Consider the following 24,806-nt stretch of genomic DNA (forward strand, 5'->3'; position numbering starts at 1 on the left):
TGATATGGTTAGCGATTGGTGCTGGGAGGGCTTCATTGTCCCAATAAGGCGGCATCCATTTAATAATATTAATAAATATGACAATTTTCACTCAATATGTCATTGCATACTGTTTTATAATGTACCGCAGTACTTAAGTATAAATATCTGCCACCTAACTACTATTTATAGCCTACTGCTAAAAAAAAAATACTGCCAAAATGTCACAATATGAACAGCATATTAAATTAAAACCAACAGAGAAAGGAAGGAAATCAAGAAAAAAAACACAAATGTTCTCATCCAAAATTTTATAATGCCCAAAAAGCTGTGTATTTGGCGACTATGTAATGCAAACTCAACAAAACTATGTAATGGAAAAAAAGAAAAAACAAAATGATCCCATCCTTGATATCATTTTGAGTGCGTCATGCCACAGTTTGGCCTTTTATATAAACAAAGAAAAATGTTAATATGTGCATGTTAGTCATTCTAAATTATCCAAAACCTACTGTACATCATTCATTACACTAACTCATCAGTATGTCCATATCGTTTAAAGTCAAAGTTAATACTCAGATTCCACCAGTAGGGGGCAACAAATCCGCAGCTCTTGAGAAAAGATAATGAGCAGAAAACAGGAGGCGGCTCCTTTTCTTGAAAGTCATTTCAAAAGGAGAGAAAAGAAAACACAGGCACAACATTACAAGAAAAAATGTTACAGATTACTTGCACTATGTATTGTGACCTCCTCCAGCAGTTCAATTAGTAATTCAATAGAACTTTTTTCATTTGGGGAAAATTTCAAATTCAGGTAAACAAATCTCGTGGCCTCTCAGTCTCAAACATATTGGCATCCTTTTAGAAAATGAACTGAACAAAATCGATCAAGAGACCAAATGTGCAGGTGGGCAGAGTGTAAAAACATCCATTCAAATATGAACATCTCTAGAACACTGTTTGCTGGAGAGAAAACAAAACAAAACTATCATTTATATTTTAGCGCTGTGCTATAACCCTAAGAGCCTTTTTTAGCAAACCATTTCAAGCATGAAATCTACAACAAACTCTTAAACTCATATGGTTAATGTAAAATGTCAAAACTCAAGACAGGTGTGAAGTAAGACCGACAACATTTTCAGAATCAGTCTTTTTCGTAAGGCAGTCGACCTCTTTTCAGAGTTCATAGAAGATTTCTGCATTCACCGTTGGAGTGAACACTGCATCTCCAAAGAGTTCAAACAATTCTCTCGCATTTCTGAAGAAAAGCAGGATATGGCTGTCTGGAGAGTGTCTTCTGCAAGCGTCTGGAGTGTAAGGACTCGTCCCACTGGTGACGATGGACAGTAACACGCTGGATTTTAATCATGAAATCACTTTGCAATCTTAAGGCTGAGAGTTTGACAGAAATCACAGTGCACTACACAAACACAACGCAGTGCGAATGCCAAGCATGACACCCATAATCTGCAGAAAACGCAGTGATACTGATGCAGTGACAGGCAATATGAGTGAAAGGACAACTGTTTAACATCTTGGCTTTGGTTCCTCTTCGAGCCTTAAAATCTTCAACATGGTGACTGACCCACAAGCTCTACAAATAGACTACGACATCAAACTCTGAAGCTCTCTCCTTTGCCATCAATGTGCCGAAGACGCAGGTAGACGTCTGTGCCGATGCCCTGCATCGACTGGATGGCCAAGGAACCTCCCAAGTATTCAGCGTACGCTCGGGACGTAGGCAGACCAAAGCCAAACCTGGAGGAGAAAACAAGTGGCATCACTGAGATGCTCTTCAATCCCATTAAACGTCACAACAGCGCATCCTAATGTATCAAAATCCTCAAATAAACCTTCAACTATGCCAAATAACTTGATAAACAACTCCAAGCAGGAAAACAAATGATTTTCATTAGAAAAAGGACTGCCAGTTGCCATCTGGTCTTCTGTAATTGTGAATCGAGACCGCTCATGGTGAGGAGTGCCGGCTTGACACTTTAGACTTACTGATCCAGATCAAACTGGTTCAATCTGGATCATGTAGAGCAGACCACTTTAGCTACTCTACTGATCTTGCAAGAATGCACAGAATCTTCAGCTGCTGCATGTGGACAAGACATAAATATTTACTTCTGAAGAGGTGAAAAGCATGTTATAATTGAAAAAAAGAGACATGATCCCAAGCAGTCCCTCAATAATTTATATAAAAACCCAACTTTTGCACTAATCATTTGAAGCAGCTTTTAATTTGAGCTTGTGCACATTTTTCTATAGGTCTAGCTCTTCTTACCCATGCATGGGTCCAGACTGGGGGCCGCTGTTGGTTATGTTGTTGAAAAGGTTGCTCATGCGGGGATCCTGTGCGCTCTGTTCAGCTGTGCTGAAGTGGTAATGCATCACCTGGTCCAGAATGCTGTGAGGAATACCACCGCCACGGTCTGAGATCCTGCAAAATGATACGAACACCACTCTGCTGCTTTAGGCCAATCAGTTTCATTTATTTGTACAATGCATATACATTATTTGCAAAAATCGTTTTAAGCTTTGGCTCCTCAAACTATTTCTATGAAAATTATCATCTGATTCTCAACCAGTTTGAAAATCAGCCTGAATGGCCAAGTGGATGTGAATTCATTACGGAGTTAACTCACCCCCTCAAGCATGTGAATTAAAATCAGTTTGAAATAATCAGCGATTGAGCATTTCAGGGTCCATTCAGTGTGGTTAAGTGAAAGGTGAACATTCGTGTCAGCCCCCATCATTTATACTTATTTAGTGTTTACGGTCTAAAGTGAAGGTAACTGCTGTTATTAAAAAATTCCCAATCAAAATGTATTACTAACAAAAACATGTTTTTACTACTTCAGTGTTATCTATATTTTTGAAGCGAAGTCAAAATGAACAAACTTGATGAGACTTACATATACTGTATATTATTACATATACAGTGGGTATAGAAAAGAATCACACCCTTTTAAAATGAGCACATTTTGTTGCTTTGCAGCCTGAAATAAAGACGGACATAGTTTTTGTTTTATCCAGCTGTATTTACTCAGTAAACTTATAACATTCAAGTGAAAGATATAACACCAACATGTCAGGAAAAAAATAAAAAATAACAACCCAGAATCACGGAGTTGGAAAAAGTATCACCCCCTTGTGTCAGTATTTTGTTGAACCACCTTTTGCTTTAATTACAACCTTCAGTCTTTTGGGATACGTCTCTACTAACTTTGCAATATTTGCGCCGGTGGAGGCGAGGTTAAGCCTCAGCGTTGTGGAGAGCGTGTGGCTGGTCGAGCAGAGCTGCTCGAGTCAATCCCATTAAACGTCACAACAGCGCATCCTAATGTATCAAAATCCTCAAATAAACCTTCAACTATGCCAAATAACTTGATAAACAACTCCAAGCAGGAAAACAAATGATTTTCATTAGAAAAAGGACTGCCAGTTGCCATCTGGTCTTCTGTAATTGTGAATCGAGACCGCTCATGGTGAGGAGTGCCGGCTTGACACTTTAGACTTACTGATCCAGATCAAACTGGTTCAATCTGGATCATGTAGAGCAGACCACTTTAGCTACTCTACTGATCTTGCAAGAATGCACAGAATCTTCAGCTGCTGCATGTGGACAAGACATAAATATTTACTTCTGAAGAGGTGAAAAGCATGTTATAATTGAAAAAAAGAGACATGATCCCAAGCAGTCCCTCAATAATTTATATAAAAACCCAACTTTTGCACTAATCATTTGAAGCAGCTTTTAATTTGAGCTTGTGCACATTTTTCTATAGGTCTAGCTCTTCTTACCCATGCATGGGTCCAGACTGGGGGCCGCTGTTGGTTATGTTGTTGAAAAGGTTGCTCATGCGGGGATCCTGTGCGCTCTGTTCAGCTGTGCTGAAGTGGTAATGCATCACCTGGTCCAGAATGCTGTGAGGAATACCACCGCCACGGTCTGAGATCCTGCAAAATGATACGAACACCACTCTGCTGCTTTAGGCCAATCAGTTTCATTTATTTGTACAATGCATATACATTATTTGCAAAAATCGTTTTAAGCTTTGGCTCCTCAAACTATTTCTATGAAAATTATCATCTGATTCTCAACCAGTTTGAAAATCAGCCTGAATGGCCAAGTGGATGTGAATTCATTACGGAGTTAACTCACCCCCTCAAGCATGTGAATTAAAATCAGTTTGAAATAATCAGCGATTGAGCATTTCAGGGTCCATTCAGTGTGGTTAAGTGAAAGGTGAACATTCGTGTCAGCCCCCATCATTTATACTTATTTAGTGTTTACGGTCTAAAGTGAAGGTAACTGCTGTTATTAAAAAATTCCCAATCAAAATGTATTACTAACAAAAACATGTTTTTACTACTTCAGTGTTATCTATATTTTTGAAGCGAAGTCAAAATGATGAACAAACTTGATGAGACTTACATATACTGTATATTATTACATATACAGTGGGTATAGAAAAGAATCACACCCTTTTAAAATGAGCACATTTTGTTGCTTTGCAGCCTGAAATAAAGACGGACATAGTTTTTGTTTTATCCAGCTGTATTTACTCAGTAAACTTATAACATTCAAGTGAAAGATATAACACCAACATGTCAGGAAAAAAATAAAAAATAACAACCCAGAATCACGGAGTTGGAAAAAGTATCACCCCCAAATAAACCTTCAACTATGCCAAATAACTTGATAAACAACTCCAAGCAGGAAAACAAATGATTTTCATTAGAAAAAGGACTGCCAGTTGCCATCTGGTCTTCTGTAATTGTGAATCGAGACCGCTCATGGTGAGGAGTGCCGGCTTGACACTTTAGACTTACTGATCCAGATCAAACTGGTTCAATCTGGATCATGTAGAGCAGACCACTTTAGCTACTCTACTGATCTTGCAAGAATGCACAGAATCTTCAGCTGCTGCATGTGGACAAGACATAAATATTTACTTCTGAAGAGGTGAAAAGCATGTTATAATTGAAAAAAAGAGACATGATCCCAAGCAGTCCCTCAATAATTTATATAAAAACCCAACTTTTGCACTAATCATTTGAAGCAGCTTTTAATTTGAGCTTGTGCACATTTTTCTATAGGTCTAGCTCTTCTTACCCATGCATGGGTCCAGACTGGGGGCCGCTGTTGGTTATGTTGTTGAAAAGGTTGCTCATGCGGGGATCCTGTGCGCTCTGTTCAGCTGTGCTGAAGTGGTAATGCATCACCTGGTCCAGAATGCTGTGAGGAATACCACCGCCACGGTCTGAGATCCTGCAAAATGATACGAACACCACTCTGCTGCTTTAGGCCAATCAGTTTCATTTATTTGTACAATGCATATACATTATTTGCAAAAATCGTTTTAAGCTTTGGCTCCTCAAACTATTTCTATGAAAATTATCATCTGATTCTCAACCAGTTTGAAAATCAGCCTGAATGGCCAAGTGGATGTGAATTCATTACGGAGTTAACTCACCCCCTCAAGCATGTGAATTAAAATCAGTTTGAAATAATCAGCGATTGAGCATTTCAGGGTCCATTCAGTGTGGTTAAGTGAAAGGTGAACATTCGTGTCAGCCCCCATCATTTATACTTATTTAGTGTTTACGGTCTAAAGTGAAGGTAACTGCTGTTATTAAAAAATTCCCAATCAAAATGTATTACTAACAAAAACATGTTTTTACTACTTCAGTGTTATCTATATTTTTGAAGCGAAGTCAAAATGATGAACAAACTTGATGAGACTTACATATACTGTATATTATTACATATACAGTGGGTATAGAAAAGAATCACACCCTTTTAAAATGAGCACATTTTGTTGCTTTGCAGCCTGAAATAAAGACGGACATATTTTTTGTTTTATCCAGCTGTATTTACTCAGTAAACTTATAACATTCAAGTGAAAGATATAACACCAACATGTCAGGAAAAAAATAAAAAATAACAACCCAGAATCACGGAGTTGGAAAAAGTATCACCCCCTTGTGTCAGTATTTTGTTGAACCACCTTTTGCTTTAATTACAACCTTCAGTCTTTTGGGATACGTCTCTACTAACTTTGCAATATTTGCGCCGGTGGAGGCGAGGTTAAGCCTCAGCGTTGTGGAGAGCGTGTGGCTGGTCGAGCAGAGCTGCTCAAGTTCAGATCAATTTGATGGGGACTGTCTGCAGTCTTCAAGTCATTCCACAGATTTTCAATGGGGTTTAAGTCTGGGCTCTGACTGGGCCACGCAGGACATTCACCTTTTTCTCCTTCAACCACTGTGTGCTTTGGGTCATTGTCATGTTGGAATGTAAACCTTCTTCCCATTGACAACTTTCTGGAAGAGGACAGCAGATTTTCCTCAAGAATTTGACAGTATTTTGCCACATCCATTCTTCCTTCTATCCTGACAAGTGCTCCAGTCCCTGCGGCAGAGAAACACCCCAGAACAAGATTTTACCACCTCCATGCTTTACTGTAGGAACTGTGTTATTTGGATGGTGAACTGTATTGGATTTCTGCCAGACATTTCGTTTGGTGTTGAGGCCAAATACTTCAACTTTAGAATTTTGCCTCCGAATCCTCAAGGTTTGTTTCGGCAAAGCTCAGTCGTGACTGCATGTGGCTTTTATCTTGCATCCCTCCCATACAAGACACATTTGTGGAGAATTTGTGATATTGTTGTCACATGCACACAATGACCACTCTATTTGTCATAAATTCCTGCAACTGCTTCAGAGTTGCTGTAGGCCTCTTGGTCGCCTCTCTGACCAGTTTCCTCCTGGCTCTTTCACCCAGTTTGGAGCAACGTCCTGATCCAGGGAGGGTCTGTGTTTTACCAAATACCTTCCACTTTTTAATAATAGGCTTCATTGTGCTTCTAGGCACAATAACGCCTTTAAAAAAAATTTGTATCCATCTTCTGACTTGTGCCTGTCCACAACTTTATCCCGGAGATCTTCTGACGGTGCCTTGCCACTCATAGTTGATTGTTTGCTTCAGCTGCACTACCAAGGACTGAAATGCTCCAGGAAAGCTCTTTTCATGCTGAGCTCATCAAAATGACCACAGCTGATCACAGCTGAAAGTCAAATGGCTTTGTGTGCCATTGAGAAGGTGATTAGCTACAACTGATTGAGTTTGCAAGTCATTTTTAAGGGCAGGTCACACTGCACTTTTCATTCCATTGACTTCCTTTCATACGCATGCGAATGCATCAGACTGGAAACGCAAGCTTGTGTGAAAAGTTTCGCATTTCTCTGCATTCCAACGTTCAAGCTTGGTGAACTCTGACCTGCGAATTCGCATCATGTGAAACCGTGTGACCAACAGCAGATGGATACGTTACAGCATGACCTCGTAGCTGAATTAAAAGAACATGAATTTAAAACTGCAGTAAAGTGTAATAGATTGTATATTTATTAGTTTTTGTTATGTGTTAAAATTACGTTTTTAAAAAGTCGCTGCAGAGTGTGACATCATATCACGACCGTTGCAACGTATGAAGAAATTTTGCACACTCAAAGTCTAGTGTGACCACGGCTTTTGGAGAGGGTGATCCTTTTTCTGACTCGGTTATTCTGTTTTTTTTCCCTGACATGTTGGTGTTATATCTTTCACTTGAATGTTATAATTAATTACAGCTGGATAAAACAAAAACTAATGTCTGTCTTAATGTTATTCTGCAAAGCAACAAAATGTGATTATTTTAAAGGGCCATTATTTCTATACCCACCAGGGTTTCTGCAGGTTTCACCAAGTCAAATTTAAGACTTTTAAAGACCTTTTTAAGACCATTAAGAATTCAATTTAAGACCTATATCACGACATGAAAAACACACACACAAAAAAAGGAAAATGCAGAATCACAAAATTCCTGGCAAAGTAAACTTATTCAAATTGAACCGTACTGAAGACAGGTTAGATGCATTGTTGAACTACAGAACTTGGCGTGAGTCTGCAGATGTGTGTGTGCTACATTAATCTCAGCTCTTCCCCCTTGGCCAGAATCTCCTCCTCAATGTTCTTGAGCTCAAAGCATTTGACTTGGTTATTAGCTCAGCCATCTTACTGCCAGCCTTGCCCTCAGCCTCTTCTGCAAATTTTTCTGCATCTCTGGAAAGACTTTCAGTGACTGTTTGTATAGTGTTCCTCTTTTTTTTAGTTCCTCCAAGTAGTCCTCTTTAAATACGTTGTTAGCAACTGGACTTAACCAAGCCCTAAATTCTGTTTTTTCAAGCCAAGTATCGCTAAACTTGCACTTCCCCATAGCTGAAAAGTAAAATCCGTTTTACGTCTGTGGTACAATCCGAGAGAAACTCGCGCCAATAACAGAAAGCTGATTGGCTGTTGCATGTTGGTCTCATTTGTAGTCGTAATACAGCGAATTATATTTAAAGAACTACAACACCATGGAAACAAACAACAACAAAAAACATTCTAAAGTGCTGCAGGAGCATTGAAATGAGCATTAGAGGTAGCGCTACATGGACATCGGAAAATTAAGACATGTTTAAAATGATTTAAGACCTAGAACAGCGAATTTAAGACTTTTTAAGGCCTACAATTTTGCTTTTTAAACAGCGAATTTAAGACTTTTTAAGGCCTACAATTTTGCTTTTTAAATTGTAGACTTTTTAAGACCCCGCGGAAACCCTGTACACTACTATTCAAAAGTTTGAGGTCAAAGATTTTAATGTTTCTGAAATTTAAGTCTAATTTTTGACAAGGCTGCATTTATTTGTTCAAAATAAAATGGTAAAAACTGTTATATTGTGAATACGGTTACAATTTAAAATAAGTGTTTTCTATTATTCATTCCTGTGATAATAATTCTGAATTTTCAGCATCATTACTCCAGTCTTCAGTCTCACGTGATCCTTCAGAAATCATTCTAATATTATGATTTGTTGCTCAAGAAACATTTTTCTAATTTTATAAAAAGTTACAAACAGTTGTGCTGTCTAATATTTTTGTGCAAACCATGCTAGTTTTTTGCAGGATTCTTTGATGAATAGAAATGTCGAAAGAACAGCATTTTTTAGAAATAGTAAAGACACTTATAATGTTATAAACGATCACGGTAACGCTTGATCAATTTAATGAGTATTTGTTGAATAAAAATTAGTGCTGTTAAAATTAACTAATTAATTGCACATTTATTTCTGAAATTAATTGCGATTAATCCCAACTAACATTAAAGTTTTTAAATATACTTTTATATTGCAATAATTTCACATTCAATCTTTAATGTAGAAACAACAAAGAAAGTATATTTTTTATATTAGGTGAGTATCACTGACACCAATACTACTGAAGTCTCTATGAAATAGTTTTTTCCTCTAATATTTAACCATTGTTTATAGCCATTCAGCATTACAGTATAATTGAAAGCTATTCATTTGAACATTTATTAGACTTGAAAAAATTACAACTTCTAATTTAAGTGAACTTAAAACAATCTTCGCATAAACTCATTATAATAAATGTAATATTTAGCTACCTGCGCCCTTCAGCAAGTAGGAAATATACAGAAATTGAATAAAGTTATCAAACACTAAATTCTAAATTAAGTAAAGATGAATCCTTAAAGTTACAAGAGTTATTGATTTCCTGATACTTTTGTTCTCGGATGAACAGACATCACAGCCACTGGGTTATTAGGTTATACTGACTGCTTTAAGAGCTGAACATGACACGCATCGTAGTTTCTCATAACTCTTGACCTTTTCTGACCCACTTCAGCTCACTTCAAGTCTCTGCTAGTGAGCTGATGAGTTGAATCGGGTGTGTTAGATGAGGGAGGCAGTGCAGGGCTGCTCCAGGACAGGTTAGAAAACCATTTCAGAGACATGTTCTTAAATCTGACTCATATATAACAAATACTTAGATGCATGTGCAGATTTAAAGCAGCTTTAATCGCCTTTTTGGTAACTTCATGACTTAACTGATGACATAACTATGACATTGCATGCTCATAGTTTCATTTGCACTTTAATATGAAATTATATACAGCGCGCGCCACTGCATTTGTGCGTGCAATTGAAGAGCACGTGCTACGAGCACAGTATAACGGCTGACAGGACAGGAAAATTCGTTTTACTGACATTTGACCCCAGTTCACTGTTGTTCTACTGAAGCTCCTCATCACCTATACCTTTTTTTCACGCTTGTTTGACTAGCGCGTGGTGCTGAGGCGAAGTTGGAGTGCGCGTCTGAAAGGTATCCCATTTGATGTGGTCGTAAAGACGTTCTGCATCTAAATAAACGCAATTCTTGTCAATAAAAAAAAGAAAAAGAAAAAGAGACAGAAGCAGCAGTTGTTGTGAGTGGGGTGGCCACCCCTAGCTCTGCCCCAGCATTAATTGCATTAAATATTTTTAACGCGTTAAACTGAAAAAAATTTATCGCATGCGTTAACGCTAATTTTGACAGCACTAATAAAAAAATCTTTCAAAAATTAAATTTTACTTGGAACTTGAACGGTAGTGTACTTACACAATCAAAGACATATACATGGGTCAAAGACGAAAAAGGGTTTAAGCATAAAAACAACAAGTGTAATACTGCTTTAAATTGTTGTTGTTTTTCCCAAAACATTTTTTTTTCAAGTTTTCGGTTTAATTTAATTGCAATTGTGTTTTTGTTTTTCCGAGCAAAAAATAAATATAACATTTTTCCCAGATTTACAGAAGAGACCCACTAAAATGTCATTCAGTGTTACAATCTTGTCAGGCATATTTACAACAAAAATCTATTTATGACATATTTAAAGACTACAATTAGTTGTAATTTTACATTTTTAAAATTTGCCACTATCCTAGGTTTTGCCCATTTGTCAGTAAGAATTTTTTACTCATTTAAAACCCAATAAAATTTAATATGCTCCCTAATTCTTTTATATATTTTAATATGTACACGTCAGAATAAGCATGTTGTTTGAATTTTTACATAAGTATTGTGTTACACTGAATGACAATGTAACATTATTTCAACCAAATTTTGACATTTTATCCTCCAAAAACTTATTTAAAACCTTAAAAGTAGACACTTTACTTGCATTTAATGTGCTTTCTATGGACATAAAACCACTTTCGTAAATTTCTTTTGATGTGGACATCTTAACTTCTTTGACCCACATACAATAACATAACATTGTTTCCTGTTCAAATTGTAAGGTCAATGATCATGTTTCATAAGCCTTTAACCTCCTAAAAACTGTGTAAACATCAAGTGGAGCATGAATTTACATTGGACCAAAAACCCAGAAACAGAGAGGACTTTGCATCCTCATTTCAGACATTCACCAAACAACACTAAAAAACAGACACGGAGGTTCATGCTTTCCATACGTTTATGGTAAAATAAACATTGCCCATGAGTAAATATGCTCAGTGTGGAAAGAGGTTTTAACCGGACTGCTGAGTTAGCACAGTGGGATAATGGCCCTGGTTTTAAAGACAGCACTCTGCATGATGAGGTCTCTGTGCAAAGAAGAGCTCAAATATCTTCACTGTTTCCAGGAAAAAGCATTAATTCCATTCTGCTGAGTTTACAGCGGACCAACCACACCTAAAACCCTAAGTGTCCATGTATTCATTCAGACAGGCAATAATCAAACACTTTCAACAAGAGATCGGCCTCAGCTCTCTTTAATTTTTGTCCTCCATACAACATAAAAACTCCACATGAATCTGATTTTTTTTAAATGTGTATTATATTGCATTTGCATGTAGTTTGAAATCCAATTCAAATCTGATTTTGAATATGATTCAATGTGAAAGGTCAGTTGGCAACTCAAATGTATTATTTAGAACTCATGTGTATGTATTGTCATACATTATCATGCAGGTGTGATGTGGTTCAATAGAATTATGGCATTAGCATTGGCTTACAGACTCACCTTATGACAAAGTCTGTGTCATTGTTGGCGATTGTGACCACAACATCAGGCACATTGTAAGGAGTGTCCAAGTGACTCTCCATGGTGGCCCTGAAGAACAAAAAGAAATTCAAATGAACATCTGATCATAACATAAAGCAGATGATAAGAAAACTCAGTAGAGGCCTGAAATAATTGTGAAAGCTTTCCTTTCTCCTCTGACTGAGAAACATAAAATATGATCAAAAGTTTTGTGAGCAGGAAATTGCATGTGACAGGAGTTTATCTAATGTACAGGAAGCATATCTCCAGTTCTTGAGGAGAAATTTTATTTCCTTTATGGTTACTAGGACATATATCTTCTGCTGATATGCACGTACTGACATACCGACATTTGAACACTTGGGGCCAGACTGAGCAAAACCCTCTTTTGCCATTAAAAAATGACTTCTTTATTTACCTGCTTGCATTTGCACTTGTAGGAGTTTCTCTTTCAGACACAAAATTCATGGGAGGAGAATATTAAAATGAATTTGAAATTAATTTGTGCATTGTCACTAAAATACCAACAGAACTTTCCACTTCCATCTGTGTTTTATGGGATTGCGATCTCACACTAATTTGCCCCGTTTAGCAAATCTGGCCCAAAAATGGTTGATTCTCATCGAGCACTTGGATTTGTTAAAAATGTGATGCTGCATTTGTTGCTTAATTCTAATCATCTGCAGCAATACTCTTCTACTGTACAGATAAGTACATCTCAGTCTATTTATTCAAAGAGTAATATTAGGTCATATTAATATATAAATATAACCTAATTAACATTCATAAGCTAAATGCAATGTTGTGAAGTCACAAACATCCAAAAATCAGTGGTTATTCTGGTGCCACTGTCCCTACCCATTTCATTACAAAATCATGCCCATGCCCAAAAACCAAAAGTTCACAGTCTGTGTCTTGGGTGACTCTCAGTAGCAGGAACTGTGCTGCTGTAAACCAACTGAGAACATGCCGTTTTCAAGTGACTGGCTGAACAGGAGTCTGATCCAAATTTAAAGAACAATGAGAACAAGATTAGAAACATGTCTCTCAATTTGTAAGACAAGCACAATACAGGTCTTTTGGAGGTATTTGAGCCAAGGCTTAAAAGCGGTGTTACTCATATTTATTGTAAAAGAATAATACTCTCCATACAAAAAAAAAATCCCATGTTCATAGTGGTCGTACTACAATAGGCGAAGAGTGTCTAATTGTAATCATTCCATGTAAACATTTCTGTTTCACCCTTGTGCGTATTGTGTGAATAGTCTGGCTGTCTTACGTGGTCATGATAACTTACAGACAGGTTTAGTAAACAATTTAAATCACATTAGTCTCATGTTACCACACATAAAGTTTAAATCATCTGGCTAAAACGGTATTCAAATTTTTATCCCAATGCAATATTTTCCCTGAAGAATGCCACTGTAAGATTGTTAACTGTAAACATGATTTTTTTTCTTTTTAAAAGCTGAGGAACAAGTCAGAATTATGTTTTGCCATAGGCGACAACCTCAGATGCTGTTGAGAGAGCTAAACTTGCACTGAATCCAGAACATTCCTGTTCTTAAAATAAAAAAAAAGAACAAACAACGTTGGCTGTTTGTCATTTTAGGTTTCTACCTCATTTGTAGAATAACTATAGACCTCTGGAGTCCTCCACATTGATTATCATACAGGTATGGAGATTCAGGTTGGTTTTCAGTGCACTGCATTATTTTGAGTGGCTCATCTGTAGATTGTTTTGGATAGTTTGCCACCATCATAGAAAACCTGTACTGCACCACTGAACTTGGAATGAACTTGGCAGGCAGCCAGTGTGGGCGACCTTATACGAACAGTGCTAAGACTGCAAATATCAGAGAGAGGGGACACTATAGTAGGACAGGGCCCATAACAGGAATTTTAGCTTTCTTATGGACACAATTTTACAGATGTCATAGGCGTGTCCTCATTATAGTAGATTTCAACTAGATTTTTAGGTTTTCTTTTAGTGGTGTCTGCACATGTAAAGCTCAATGCCACAGAGGTATAATGTTGTTAAATGGGTGAGTGCATTGATATATGGTTGCTAACATATTCTGGGTGGTTGTTAGGGCACTGTTACGTAGTTGCTTATTGGTCAAAAGGGGGCCCAGTCTCAAGTCTATGAGATACCTGCACTGATTTTATCATCCAGCAGGTAAAAAAATATCAGCAACAGTGAGCTAAATGAAGCTAAATGAAGTTAAATGAAGTTCAGGACGAAGCTAAATGAAGTTCAGTTGCATTCCTTATTGCTGTTCATCTCACTATAATGTCTCGCACTATATTGTGGCTCTGAAACACTTTTGGCATTTCATAACCTCAGTTGGGTCACAATGACCCATGCTTGCCATAACTGCCCCCAGATTGAATGGCCAACAATCCTGTACAACCAGGAAAAGTTCCAAACTCAAAATTCCATTCCAGGCTTCTTGCATAATGTTTCTGAAATGTAAACGACTTATTTTTCCTGGCGTTTTACCAAAGGCTATAGTGTTACCACAAGGTCACACTACAGCAAACCTCTACAATGCGAGTAAATCACTCGCATATGCGACTAAATCTTACTCTGGGCGACTAAATAATGTCTAACATTAGCCATTGGCTAATAAATTCTTAGATTTTACACGCCAGTATGTGTGCGAGAGGCGTTCAACACAAATTTTCACTCGATAAACACGCTGACTGAGCGCTTGAGAGTTTCGCTCTCCGTCAAGCGATCTGTACTATTTGGATGTGCTCAATGGATCATGTCATGTACTCAATGGATGCGCAGTATGTAGCACGCTGCGCACCTGTATTTGACGTACCGTAAACTAGTGTGAAGGCGCACGACTTGCCGTGGCTTTACTGATAGCGCTGTGTTTCTCACACATGCAAAGAGAGAGAGCGAGAGTCTTGCATACCACACTGAATCGACGCGCTACATGTAAACCATATTCTTTGTTGTATTTTCCTGTCAAAATAACAGAGCTCATTTAGAATTATTCAACTTTTAAGAACAAGCAGAAGATATGCCGGTTACTCGGCAGTGGGCGGAGCTAATGCGCGAACAGTTCTCGTTACCGTCCCCGTTTTGATTTCAGTTCAGTTCAGTTGCAAATCAGTTTGAGCGAACGCTGACAACGTGATTTAATATTCATGAACCCAGCAGATGATAGTAGTAGTAGTAGTAGTAGTAGTAGTAGTAGTATCTTTTAATAATAATTACTATTACCTATGACCAAACTGACAAAATCGGCAAAAAACTCAATTTGTGGATGTCCTCATTTGTAAAACTGTTATAAAAATAAAGTAAACAAAGTTTTTTTTTTACTTTTGAAATTGTAAAAATTCAGAAAGTTTTCTGTGAGGGGTAGGGGTGGGTTTAGGTTAAAAAGTGTATAACTATCTGTATATAAAAACAATAGAAGTCTATGTAATGTCCCCATTTAGATAGCTAAGTAAACGTGTGTGTGTGTGTGTGTGTGTGTGTAAAATAGTATATCAGTCTGACGAGTAAACAAAAAAATGTACTGGCCAATGGCGATTATATTGCCAAGGTGTGCATAGAGGGTTGCACTACAGTAATCCCTTCATACACTGACAGACAGGCAAAATTGCTTACACATATATTTTGGTCATAGTTCATGCAGCAACAGATATCACTGTATTATAGTGGTAATGGTTCAATAATTAACAGTCCAAATAAAGCAACTGCTTTGACAGGATTAGATACCAGGATTAGATAGTTAAGATAGCATAGTAGAACAGGATGTTGTGCTGTGTGTGTGTGTGTGTGTGTATCTTATTGACCTATATGTGACAGGAATGTTACCTCATGGCGTTCTTCAGCAGCTCAGGCAGAATATAGTCCAGAGGCAGTGGAATGAAGGGAAAGCGGGCCGCCACATGGCCATTAATGCGAACCCGTGGAGAATTCCCATACTGATGCTCACATAGTCGTCTGAGGAGAACAGAGGGGATCAAGACATTTACATTACCATTCAAGTCTGGACAGACTTATTAATTCTTTACTATCATTCAAACAAATAACAAATGACAGTCTTGTAAAGAAATCTGGCAAACTTTATTTCCAGATTTCACATATTTAAGCATAAGCCTTAAGATTAAAATGTTTTTAGGATCATGAGAAAATAAAATTAATTGTATTTAAATAATTGGTATTATACATAAAAATAACAAATGCAAAATTGCATACAGAGAAAATAAGTTACATGCTACTGGTTCTGCCTCACCAGGTTATGCAAGTGCTGGTAAATGCCTGGATTGCGGTCCTGAGCATTTAATTTAGTTTAAAGCCAGTTTTTAAATAATTTGACACCAATTAATGAGAACATCTCATTCAGAGCCAGCAAAATGTGGCCTCGGTCTGGTCTTTGAGGGAGCGCTTTGATCATGCCACTGTGAAGAGGAACAGGGCAGCTCTGCTGGTGCAGCATATTAATGGTCAAACTCTCATGAGACGAGCAGGAGCAGTGCAGCCTGACCTCTATTCTTACATAAGACCACAGAGAACATTTTTTAGGACTGCAACAACTAATCGATAATGAATACAGATAATTATTTCAAATAAATCCACATTAAAGCCACTTAAAACCAAAACAAACTATTACTGGGCAGAATATGCTGCAAACTGGACCAGACTTTAGGTTGAAAGTCAGCTTAGTATAGATGAGGAAAAACTGATGTTAGATCAGAATGAGAACACAGAGATACTCTGTCCATCTGCAGGATGGACGAATGAGTGACTGATTGGAAAAAGTGAAGTAAAATAAGAGTGATGGCGCAGGCGTAAGAGGCTTTAGCAACTGCACATTCATCAAGGGCCCAGGCATTGTGACCTGATTCTTTTCAACAAAGAAATAAACAGGAGGAATGTCTCTAACATTTTAGCTAAAGCCTCTCAACCAGCTGACAAGGAGACAAACTGAAAGTAAATAACTAAGACAAAAGAAGAAAACATGAATAAAATAAAAACACACCTTACTGTGTTCTGACTAAATGCAGTTGCTATGAAATCTGTTCAGGCAATTATTTCTCTTAAACAAAATCAAATAAAAAGAGAGTTGTGGTGACTTCCTCTTGTTCATTTCTTAGGTCATTCAGATAATTTTGCTTGAGATGATTTATGAGGCAGAATTTAAAACATGCATGACATAAATTGATAAACATCATATTTAGGAAATGTCCATGGGCAGCAATGTTTTTTTTTGTTTTGTTTAAATTTTTTTTAAATTAATGTCAATGTTAATGTCAATTAATGCGAATGTCAGAATTAATATATATAATTATGGCACTATAAATTCATAACAGTAGCAAACATTTTAAGAAATGTTTACATGTCCATCATTCACTGCAAATCATTCCTGGACTGTTGACACATTAAACTCATGTAGAAGAAGTAAATACATGTTTTGCTCCCACACAGAAAATGTTAGACAGTAGTTCAACAGTGACCTTTAACACTCATCTTGGTAAATCACAAATGAGAACTGGGCTTTGACGTTGCACTTAACTTGACATAAATTTGTGACTACCAAAAAAAAAAAGTTTCTGAAATGGATGGTCAGGAAAATACATTTCAGACAGTAGAGATGAATCTCCTTCAATATACCATTTACAAAGCATTCAAAAATGCAGCATCGCCATCGTAGGCATAAGTTACATTTTAAAATAAATGAAATAGAACACAGTTACTTTAAATGTCTTGGTGAGCATAGGAGACACCTTTCAAAAACATTTTTACAAAATCTTACACTTTTGTAGTGTACATCTGTGTTCTTTCATAGCTTGGATGACTTTGCTTTTTCCCACAATTAAGAGTAACAGTAAAGGTAACAGAATGAGAATGTGTGGGCCAAAATCTGGACTCATAATGTCAGTCGCATAACATTGGTTAATGGAAACGCCGTAATTTCGCAATACTTTTTTATCGACATTTATACAATATCGCCAAAGTTTTGCGCAAATCTGTAATGGAAACGCGCCTAGTGCCGAGTATTGTTTAGTGCATATCACTCACCTAGCGATAGCTACTCTACGGAGCCATTTCTAGTTCTCATTGTTTATTCATAGTCTTGTCTTGCCTGCTTCCCCGTGTTACCTGATTATTGCCTGTTTCTCTTGGATTAACCCTTTGCCTGCTATTTCGGACTGTGTTTGCACCTCGCTTGGACTTTAGCTTGTGTTATTGGATAACCCCTCGTGTCAAGCCCTCTGGATATTGTTAGCCTCTGATCGACCACGCCCGTTTTGGATTACTCTTCTGTCTTGCCCTTAATATACCTGTTTGCCATTGTCTGACCCATGCCTGTTTCATGACCACACCCTTTAATAAAGCCTTGCAGATGGATCCGCATGTCTCACGTCTCTTGTTCGCCCCGTAACAAACGTAATGTATTAAAATGTAAATTTAAAAAAATCTTAATTTTCACATAATCCTTCAGAAATCATTCTAATATGCTGATTTGGTGCTCACAAAACATTTGAATTTTAAAAGTGTGGAAACCTTGATACATTTGGATTTGAAATCTTTTGTAACATTATAAATATCTTTACTGTTTCTTTTGGTTAATTTCATGTATACTTGCTGAATAAGGGTATTACTGACCCCAAACAGAATGGTAGAGTAGGTTAAGAAGACATTTGACTTAAAGATGTTAAGATACATTTACCAAAAAAAAAAAAAAAGAAAGATGAATAAACTGATTTTTGCAGTGCAGTATTTAGTTTTAAGACTGCAGACTCAATTGCTCTGAATACCTCTGAACTCAACTGGTGAGTTCTACTTCCTCACAGAAAGCAAAACAAGTTATAGACGAGACTCTCTTCTGAGGCAGATGTGGGTAAAAGTTCACAGGAGGAGGAGGACTCACTAAAGGAAGTAAACAAGGAGGAGAAAGGGGAGGGAACCTGTTTTCTCTTTCTGCTTATTACTTGGTGATTGTCTGTTTGCTTTGTCTGCTTGTGGACCATGAAAGTGAGAATTGCTTGTGATGGTTATTGTTATTTATGTTTTTGTGTTGTACAGATGAACAGCTCAATGAGTCCAGGACATCGTGACATGCAATGTGGTCCAAAAGACCTTTAATTTACACCTGGAAATATTCTCAAATCATGCTGATGAACATGATCATCAGCTTTTACACAAATATGTGAAGTTCATGCAGCTCATGAAAGAAAAAAAAGCCTTTTCATTTGCGTATCTGATTTTTGGACCCCAATTTTTGAAGTAATACAAATAAAGCAAGATCTTATTTGTAGTTTTCACTATAAACAGCAGGAGTACAACAGCTTGTTCAACAAGCCAAGTTTTCAGTCAACATGAAGTACAGCACCAAAGAAATAACAAAACTGTTAAGCATGGTAACATGAATTAAAATGGACATGGTTTCAGAAAAATGATCATATACCAGTCAACCTCAAATCACTTTCTTAAGAGTGCAAGAGACTGTTAAAAAATGTGGGGTTTTTATTTTTATTGAAAAAAGTAGGCTGCATTTATTAGACCAAACATACAGTAAAAAAAATAATTATTGTGAAATATTATTACAATTTAAAATAACTGTTTTTATTTAATATACATTCAAATGTAATTTTTGTGATGACAAAGCTGAATATTCAGTATTGTCCTCAGTGTCACATGATCCTTTATCAGTCTAATCAATCTAAAATGCAGATTTGGTGCTCAAGAAACAACAGTATTAATTATCCTTATTATTAATCACAGTTGAAAATAGTTGTGCTGCTTAATATTTCTGTGGAAAGTGAACTTTCTATTGATTGAAGAATCCTGTTTTTGTTTTTTAGGATTCTTTGATTAATAGAAAGTTCAAAAGAACAGCATTTCTGTGAAATATACATATTTTGTAACACTATTTGGGTGCCTTCACACCTGTAGATCGATTGCTTTGTTCCGAAACAAGGATTAAAATTATTACAACGTTGCTTTTTATTCTTGGTGCGGTTCGCTTTCACACGGCAAAGTTTCTAAATGGACCAAATTTGTTAATACAAGTCATGCGCGAGTAAACTGTTCCCTCATTGGTCAAAGTTCCATGGTTTATTTTCCGGGATTCCACTTAGCTGTCACGGCTGTCATCCGTCAGGATGGAATGACAACAGCTTTTTTTTTTGCAGCTGTCCTTCTATTAATTTACTATTTTGAGCATAAGTCCAGGATTCATCGGGAAAACATTTTTAAAATGCACCTACTACAAAGAAGAGCAATAAGACGGCACTATAAAATGAAAAAGTACGCTTTTTTATTTTGAATGGCGAAGACGTGCTCTCCCACAGACATTCACAGGTTCATTTTGAAGTATTAGCAAAACAACAAAGCTAATGCTTTTCACGGACCTTATGTAATTATCCATTATACATTGTGATATAGCCTGGTTCATTGGTCCGTTAGATCGGATTGCTTTCTCACTACAGCCGAACCGCTCCAGAGTTCGTTTTCAATCGAGCCGAGACCACCTCGATTCAGGCGATCTCGGACCGATTTATTTGGCGCGGATCCGGGCGCGATTGCCGTGTTCACATATGCCCAAACGAACCGAGCTAAGGAGGGAAATGCGCCAGGTTCCAAAACAACAGGCCAGGTGTGAAAGCACCCTTTAAATGTTTTACTATCATTTTTGATCAATTTGATGCATTCTTGCTGAATAAACATTTTAATTTCCTAAAAAAATTTATGAATGAATTATGAAGTACTGACACCAAACTTGAACATTAGTCTAATTTTATGAACTAAGAATAGAGAAGGTAAGTAGTTTTTTTCTGCACTAAATAAAACCCATGCATGCATTGATAAAGCACTTTTTTCTGTCCATCAAAATCAATACCAGGACTCAAGCTAAGTCAAGTTCAGCAAGACGTCACTGCAGAACGCTAGGTGTCTGATAACACTGGCATTGAATCGAACATGGTCGATTCAGTTCTCTGTCGGAACACTATTGGCGCTTTTCCACTGCGTGGTACGACTCGGCTCGGTTTGCGTTTCCACTGCAGTTCAGTACCGCTTTAGAGTGGGCGGGATTATTCACATGTCGTTAAAGTTGCGCCGCCTCTACTACCACGACTTCTAAAAAAAAAAAAAAACCTATTAATTCCGCATCACCCCATCAAGCTCTCACTGGATCCGTTCCTCTGCTATCAACGAGAGGAACGTCTGTTCTTCCGCAACAGACCTCGGCACGGTTTGCGTTTCCACTGCAGTTCAGTACCGCTTTAGAGTGGGCGGGATTATTCACATGTCGTTATAGTTGCGCCGCCTCTACTACCACGACTTCTAAAAAAAAAAAAAAAACTATTCATTCCGCATCACCCCATCAAGCTCTCGCTGGATCCGTTTCTCTGCTATCAACGAGAGGAACGTCTGTTCTTCCGCAACAGACAACAAAACTTTTTGGTTGATAAAAAAAAGGTGCGCTCGTTCAAAACAGTTGCGTTCGATCCTTCGCTGGCTGTGCTGATTTAAATCTAGCGGTTCTTTTGTGTTTGTGTCGCAAGTTCAGTGACGCAGGTAGTGACGATTCTCTCCGGCCAATCCGTGATCAGCAGGGTTTACACGTCACGTTTCGGTAACGGTACGGTTCACTTGGAACCCCAAACCGAGATGGTACTAAAAAAAGTACTAGGTACCAGGTACTGTACCCAGTGGAAAACCCCCCAAAAGTGAACCGTACCGAGCCGTACCATGCAGTGGAAAAGCGCCTTATGTCAAACTGATCAGGCCCCAGATCCTCATCACCTAATATCCCCTCTCAGAGTATCAAGGGTGGCGCTTCTCCAGCAAACTAACTTGTACGGGAGACGATAACACTACTCGTCACAACAATGTATGATAACAGAGAAATCCTGCAGAGGTGTAGGGGAACTCACCACTTGGAGAATGGTTGGGTTGCAGCCGATAATGAAGGGCAGGCTGCGAAAACCCTTAATGCGATGGGCGATACGTACAGGCAGCTCTTTGTGTAGATACCTGGCACTGCTCTGCATTTAATCAAATCATACACAGCTTCATTAGAACTCAGTATATTAACTCTCATAATAAACAGAAAAACATTTCTGGCATAGCGTAAATCAACATAAAGGTGCAATACAGACACAAAGCACGGTTTGTGTGCTGACAAATGGCTGAAACAACTACTTTTTAGAAGCCCGGCACCAATGTGTGTTGGGATAAATGTAGAACAAAGGACAGGAGTGTGTAATTACCAGGATATGTTGTCCATCCGGAGACTTCCCTGCATACAGCATAGTGGCTGGTGTCAGTCTGACAGAAGGCTGTGAAGAGAACATCGCTGTTAAAAATAGAATATACTTGAATTATAACTGTGTTTGATTTGATGTTGTATGTGCTGAGAGACCTTTATGAATAACTATATGTCGGTCTTAGTAAATTCACTCACTTGAATTGTCTATGAATCAAGGTTTCAGCCTGTTTTGGAAAAGTTCAAAAAGTCCATTCCATTTTGTTTTATAACATATGACTACATCTATATCCTATAAATGTGATTATCCATGGAGTGAATCATGGGTAAAGTTACACTTATTAATAGGCCTATGCATAAGTGAATGGAGTGCATGTCAGTTGAGTAGCAAAGGACAAATCTATATTTAATATTTTCAATTCCCAACGTTAACAATGCAAAACGCCATTGGTTCTTGTGTGTTTTAATCACATGGAAGAATTAATGAGACTTCAATGAATAACTGCTTAAATGTCCTTCCTTTTCTCACATAAAACTATGATATGGCTTCAGAAGACTAGGAATACAATGCATGCACGTGTTGTACACTATCTGCTACATGCCTTTTGACCTCTAACTATTTGTTTATACTTTTTAGTAAAGAAAAAGCCTTTTAGTACAATTCTAAAAATGTCCACAATTAAAACTACAGAGCTTTGATCATAAAACTAAGCATTTAAATAGCATCTTGCAATGACATATCATTTGGAGATATAGAGTGACAACCAATGTATTTTATGCAAGTAGTTTGCTACACTGCTATAAAAATATCGCTGAACTACAAATGATCAGAATTTCATCTTTATAATACCTGCACCAATTTGCATGTTTTTGCTCTGAAATATGATACAAACCATGAAACCTCATAAACATATGCAAAGTTTTGTTTTAGATTTTTTTTTAAGTATTGTCTTAAAAACCCAATAAACACTTTAATAGGAAAAAAAAGATTTGTATGACTACTATTTCATATGTCAGGATTTACAGGGTTGAGGTTTCATGAGGGTGAGCAAATGACAGAATCTCCATTGCCAAGTAAACCACTCCTTTTAATTTATTAAATTATGGAAATGTTCATAATGAACCGATAATTAAAAAAAGGAGCAGTGGCAGAGCGGTAATCACATTGGGTTTTGTTGAGTCACTAACACAGTCCCAGTGAGATGCTCAAAGTAGGACAGATTACATAAAGACCCCGTGTACACCAGTATAATACTATTAAGAATAATTTTGCTCTGAAATATGATACAAACCATGAAACCTCATAAACATATGCAAAGTTTTGTTTTAGATTTTTTTTTAAGTATTGTCTTAAAAACCCAATAAACACTTTAATAGGAAAAAAAAGATTTGTATGACTACTATTTCATATGTCAGGATTTACAGGGTTGAGGTTTCATGAGGGTGAGCAAATGACAGAATCTCCATTGCCAAGTAAACCACTCCTTTTAATTTATTAAATTATGGAAATGTTCATAATGAACCGATAATTAAAAAAAGGAGCAGTAATCACATTGGGTTTTGTTGAGTCACTAACACAGTCCCAGTGAGATGCTCAAAGTAGGACAGATTATATAAAGATACCGTGTACACCAGTATAATACTATTAAGAATAATTTCGCTTAAAAGACAACAAAGTAACTTTCCAGTTAGTGTGCACCGATGTCATACATCCACTAGCTTGGTGACTCACAAAATGAAGTTTGATACTTTATTAAATGACATTCATTTTGAAAAGTTAAATTAATTTGGGGGCCACTGTATTCGGTTTTAGGTTTTGTCATAGAGATTATTAGCAGCTGAAGAGCTAAATGGCATTTCACGGATGACTACAACAATCTTATTTGTGGCAGTAAATATGAACTTACCCTTTGGACCAATGAGATGAAACATTTGAGACTAGTTAACGCAAACTAGAACTAGAAGTGTAGTTAAGGCTCGTGGTCAGTGTCATGACAGCACGAGTAACCCACAAAAGTGGGATCACTAGGCCATCCAAATCATGGATGGAGACCACAGCATATCGGCCTCCGCGGAAACTTATCGGGAAATGGTGACTGACCTTCTCGGCTGATGCGTCGATGGCAGACTGGTTGTAAAAAGACGTAACGGTTTTGGACCGCTCGCGAGCCAGCTCAGTGTGACTGGACATGGACGATGTGGACCGAAACCTTTTGTCGATGCCATGCAGTGTTGCTCCGGTCGAGTGCGGAGCGGCTGCTTTGGCTGATGTGGAGAGAAAGAGCCTGGTCACGCTGATCCTGGAGGCTCCGCTGCCCAGCAGCTCCACGGCCTGGACTGTCACACGGCCGCGCATTTTACACTTTGACAACGCAAAAAGAAAAAAAAGGTCAATACCTTGTCTTTAGATTAAAGATCCGTCTACCTCGCATCCAATACAGCGAATTAACTCGTGCACGAAGGCACCTCCGCATCGCTAGATGTGAACGCGTTTCTTCTGGTGTTTATCTAAAGACCCTTGCGATCCGCCAATCAGCGGTCAGAGGAGGCGGGGCTGTTGGGTCTCTCGACCTCAGCAGCACCGGAAAGCCAATGAGTCACGTCCCAGCAAGGACAAAGACCGACAGACTGTCACAGCACAGCCGGCACTGGGGACGGGGTGTACTT

The 24,806-nt window shown here is 37.7% G+C and overlaps 1 protein-coding gene across 1 annotated transcript; it reads right to left on the bottom strand.

Moving 5' to 3' along the window:
- Nucleotides 1-286: 286 nt before the first annotated feature.
- LOC107587720 (3-methyl-2-oxobutanoate dehydrogenase [lipoamide] kinase, mitochondrial-like) lies at nt 287-24,806 on the bottom strand. Its single transcript, XM_016275603.1, has 7 exons — nt 24,241-24,806; nt 22,144-22,212; nt 21,804-21,918; nt 15,737-15,911; nt 11,878-11,967; nt 5,105-5,260; nt 287-1,737 (listed from the first exon to the last, which is right to left on the bottom strand). Exons 1-7 carry the CDS (start codon nt 24,493-24,495, stop codon nt 1,593-1,595), a joined length of 1,005 nt encoding a protein of 334 aa, XP_016131089.1. The 5' UTR covers nt 24,496-24,806; the 3' UTR covers nt 287-1,592.

This window comes from Sinocyclocheilus grahami, unplaced genomic scaffold (genome assembly GCF_001515645.1).
Source record: "Sinocyclocheilus grahami isolate Dianchi unplaced genomic scaffold, SAMN03320097.WGS_v1.1 scaffold95.1, whole genome shotgun sequence".
Lineage (NCBI taxonomy): Eukaryota > Metazoa > Chordata > Actinopteri > Cypriniformes > Cyprinidae > Sinocyclocheilus > Sinocyclocheilus grahami.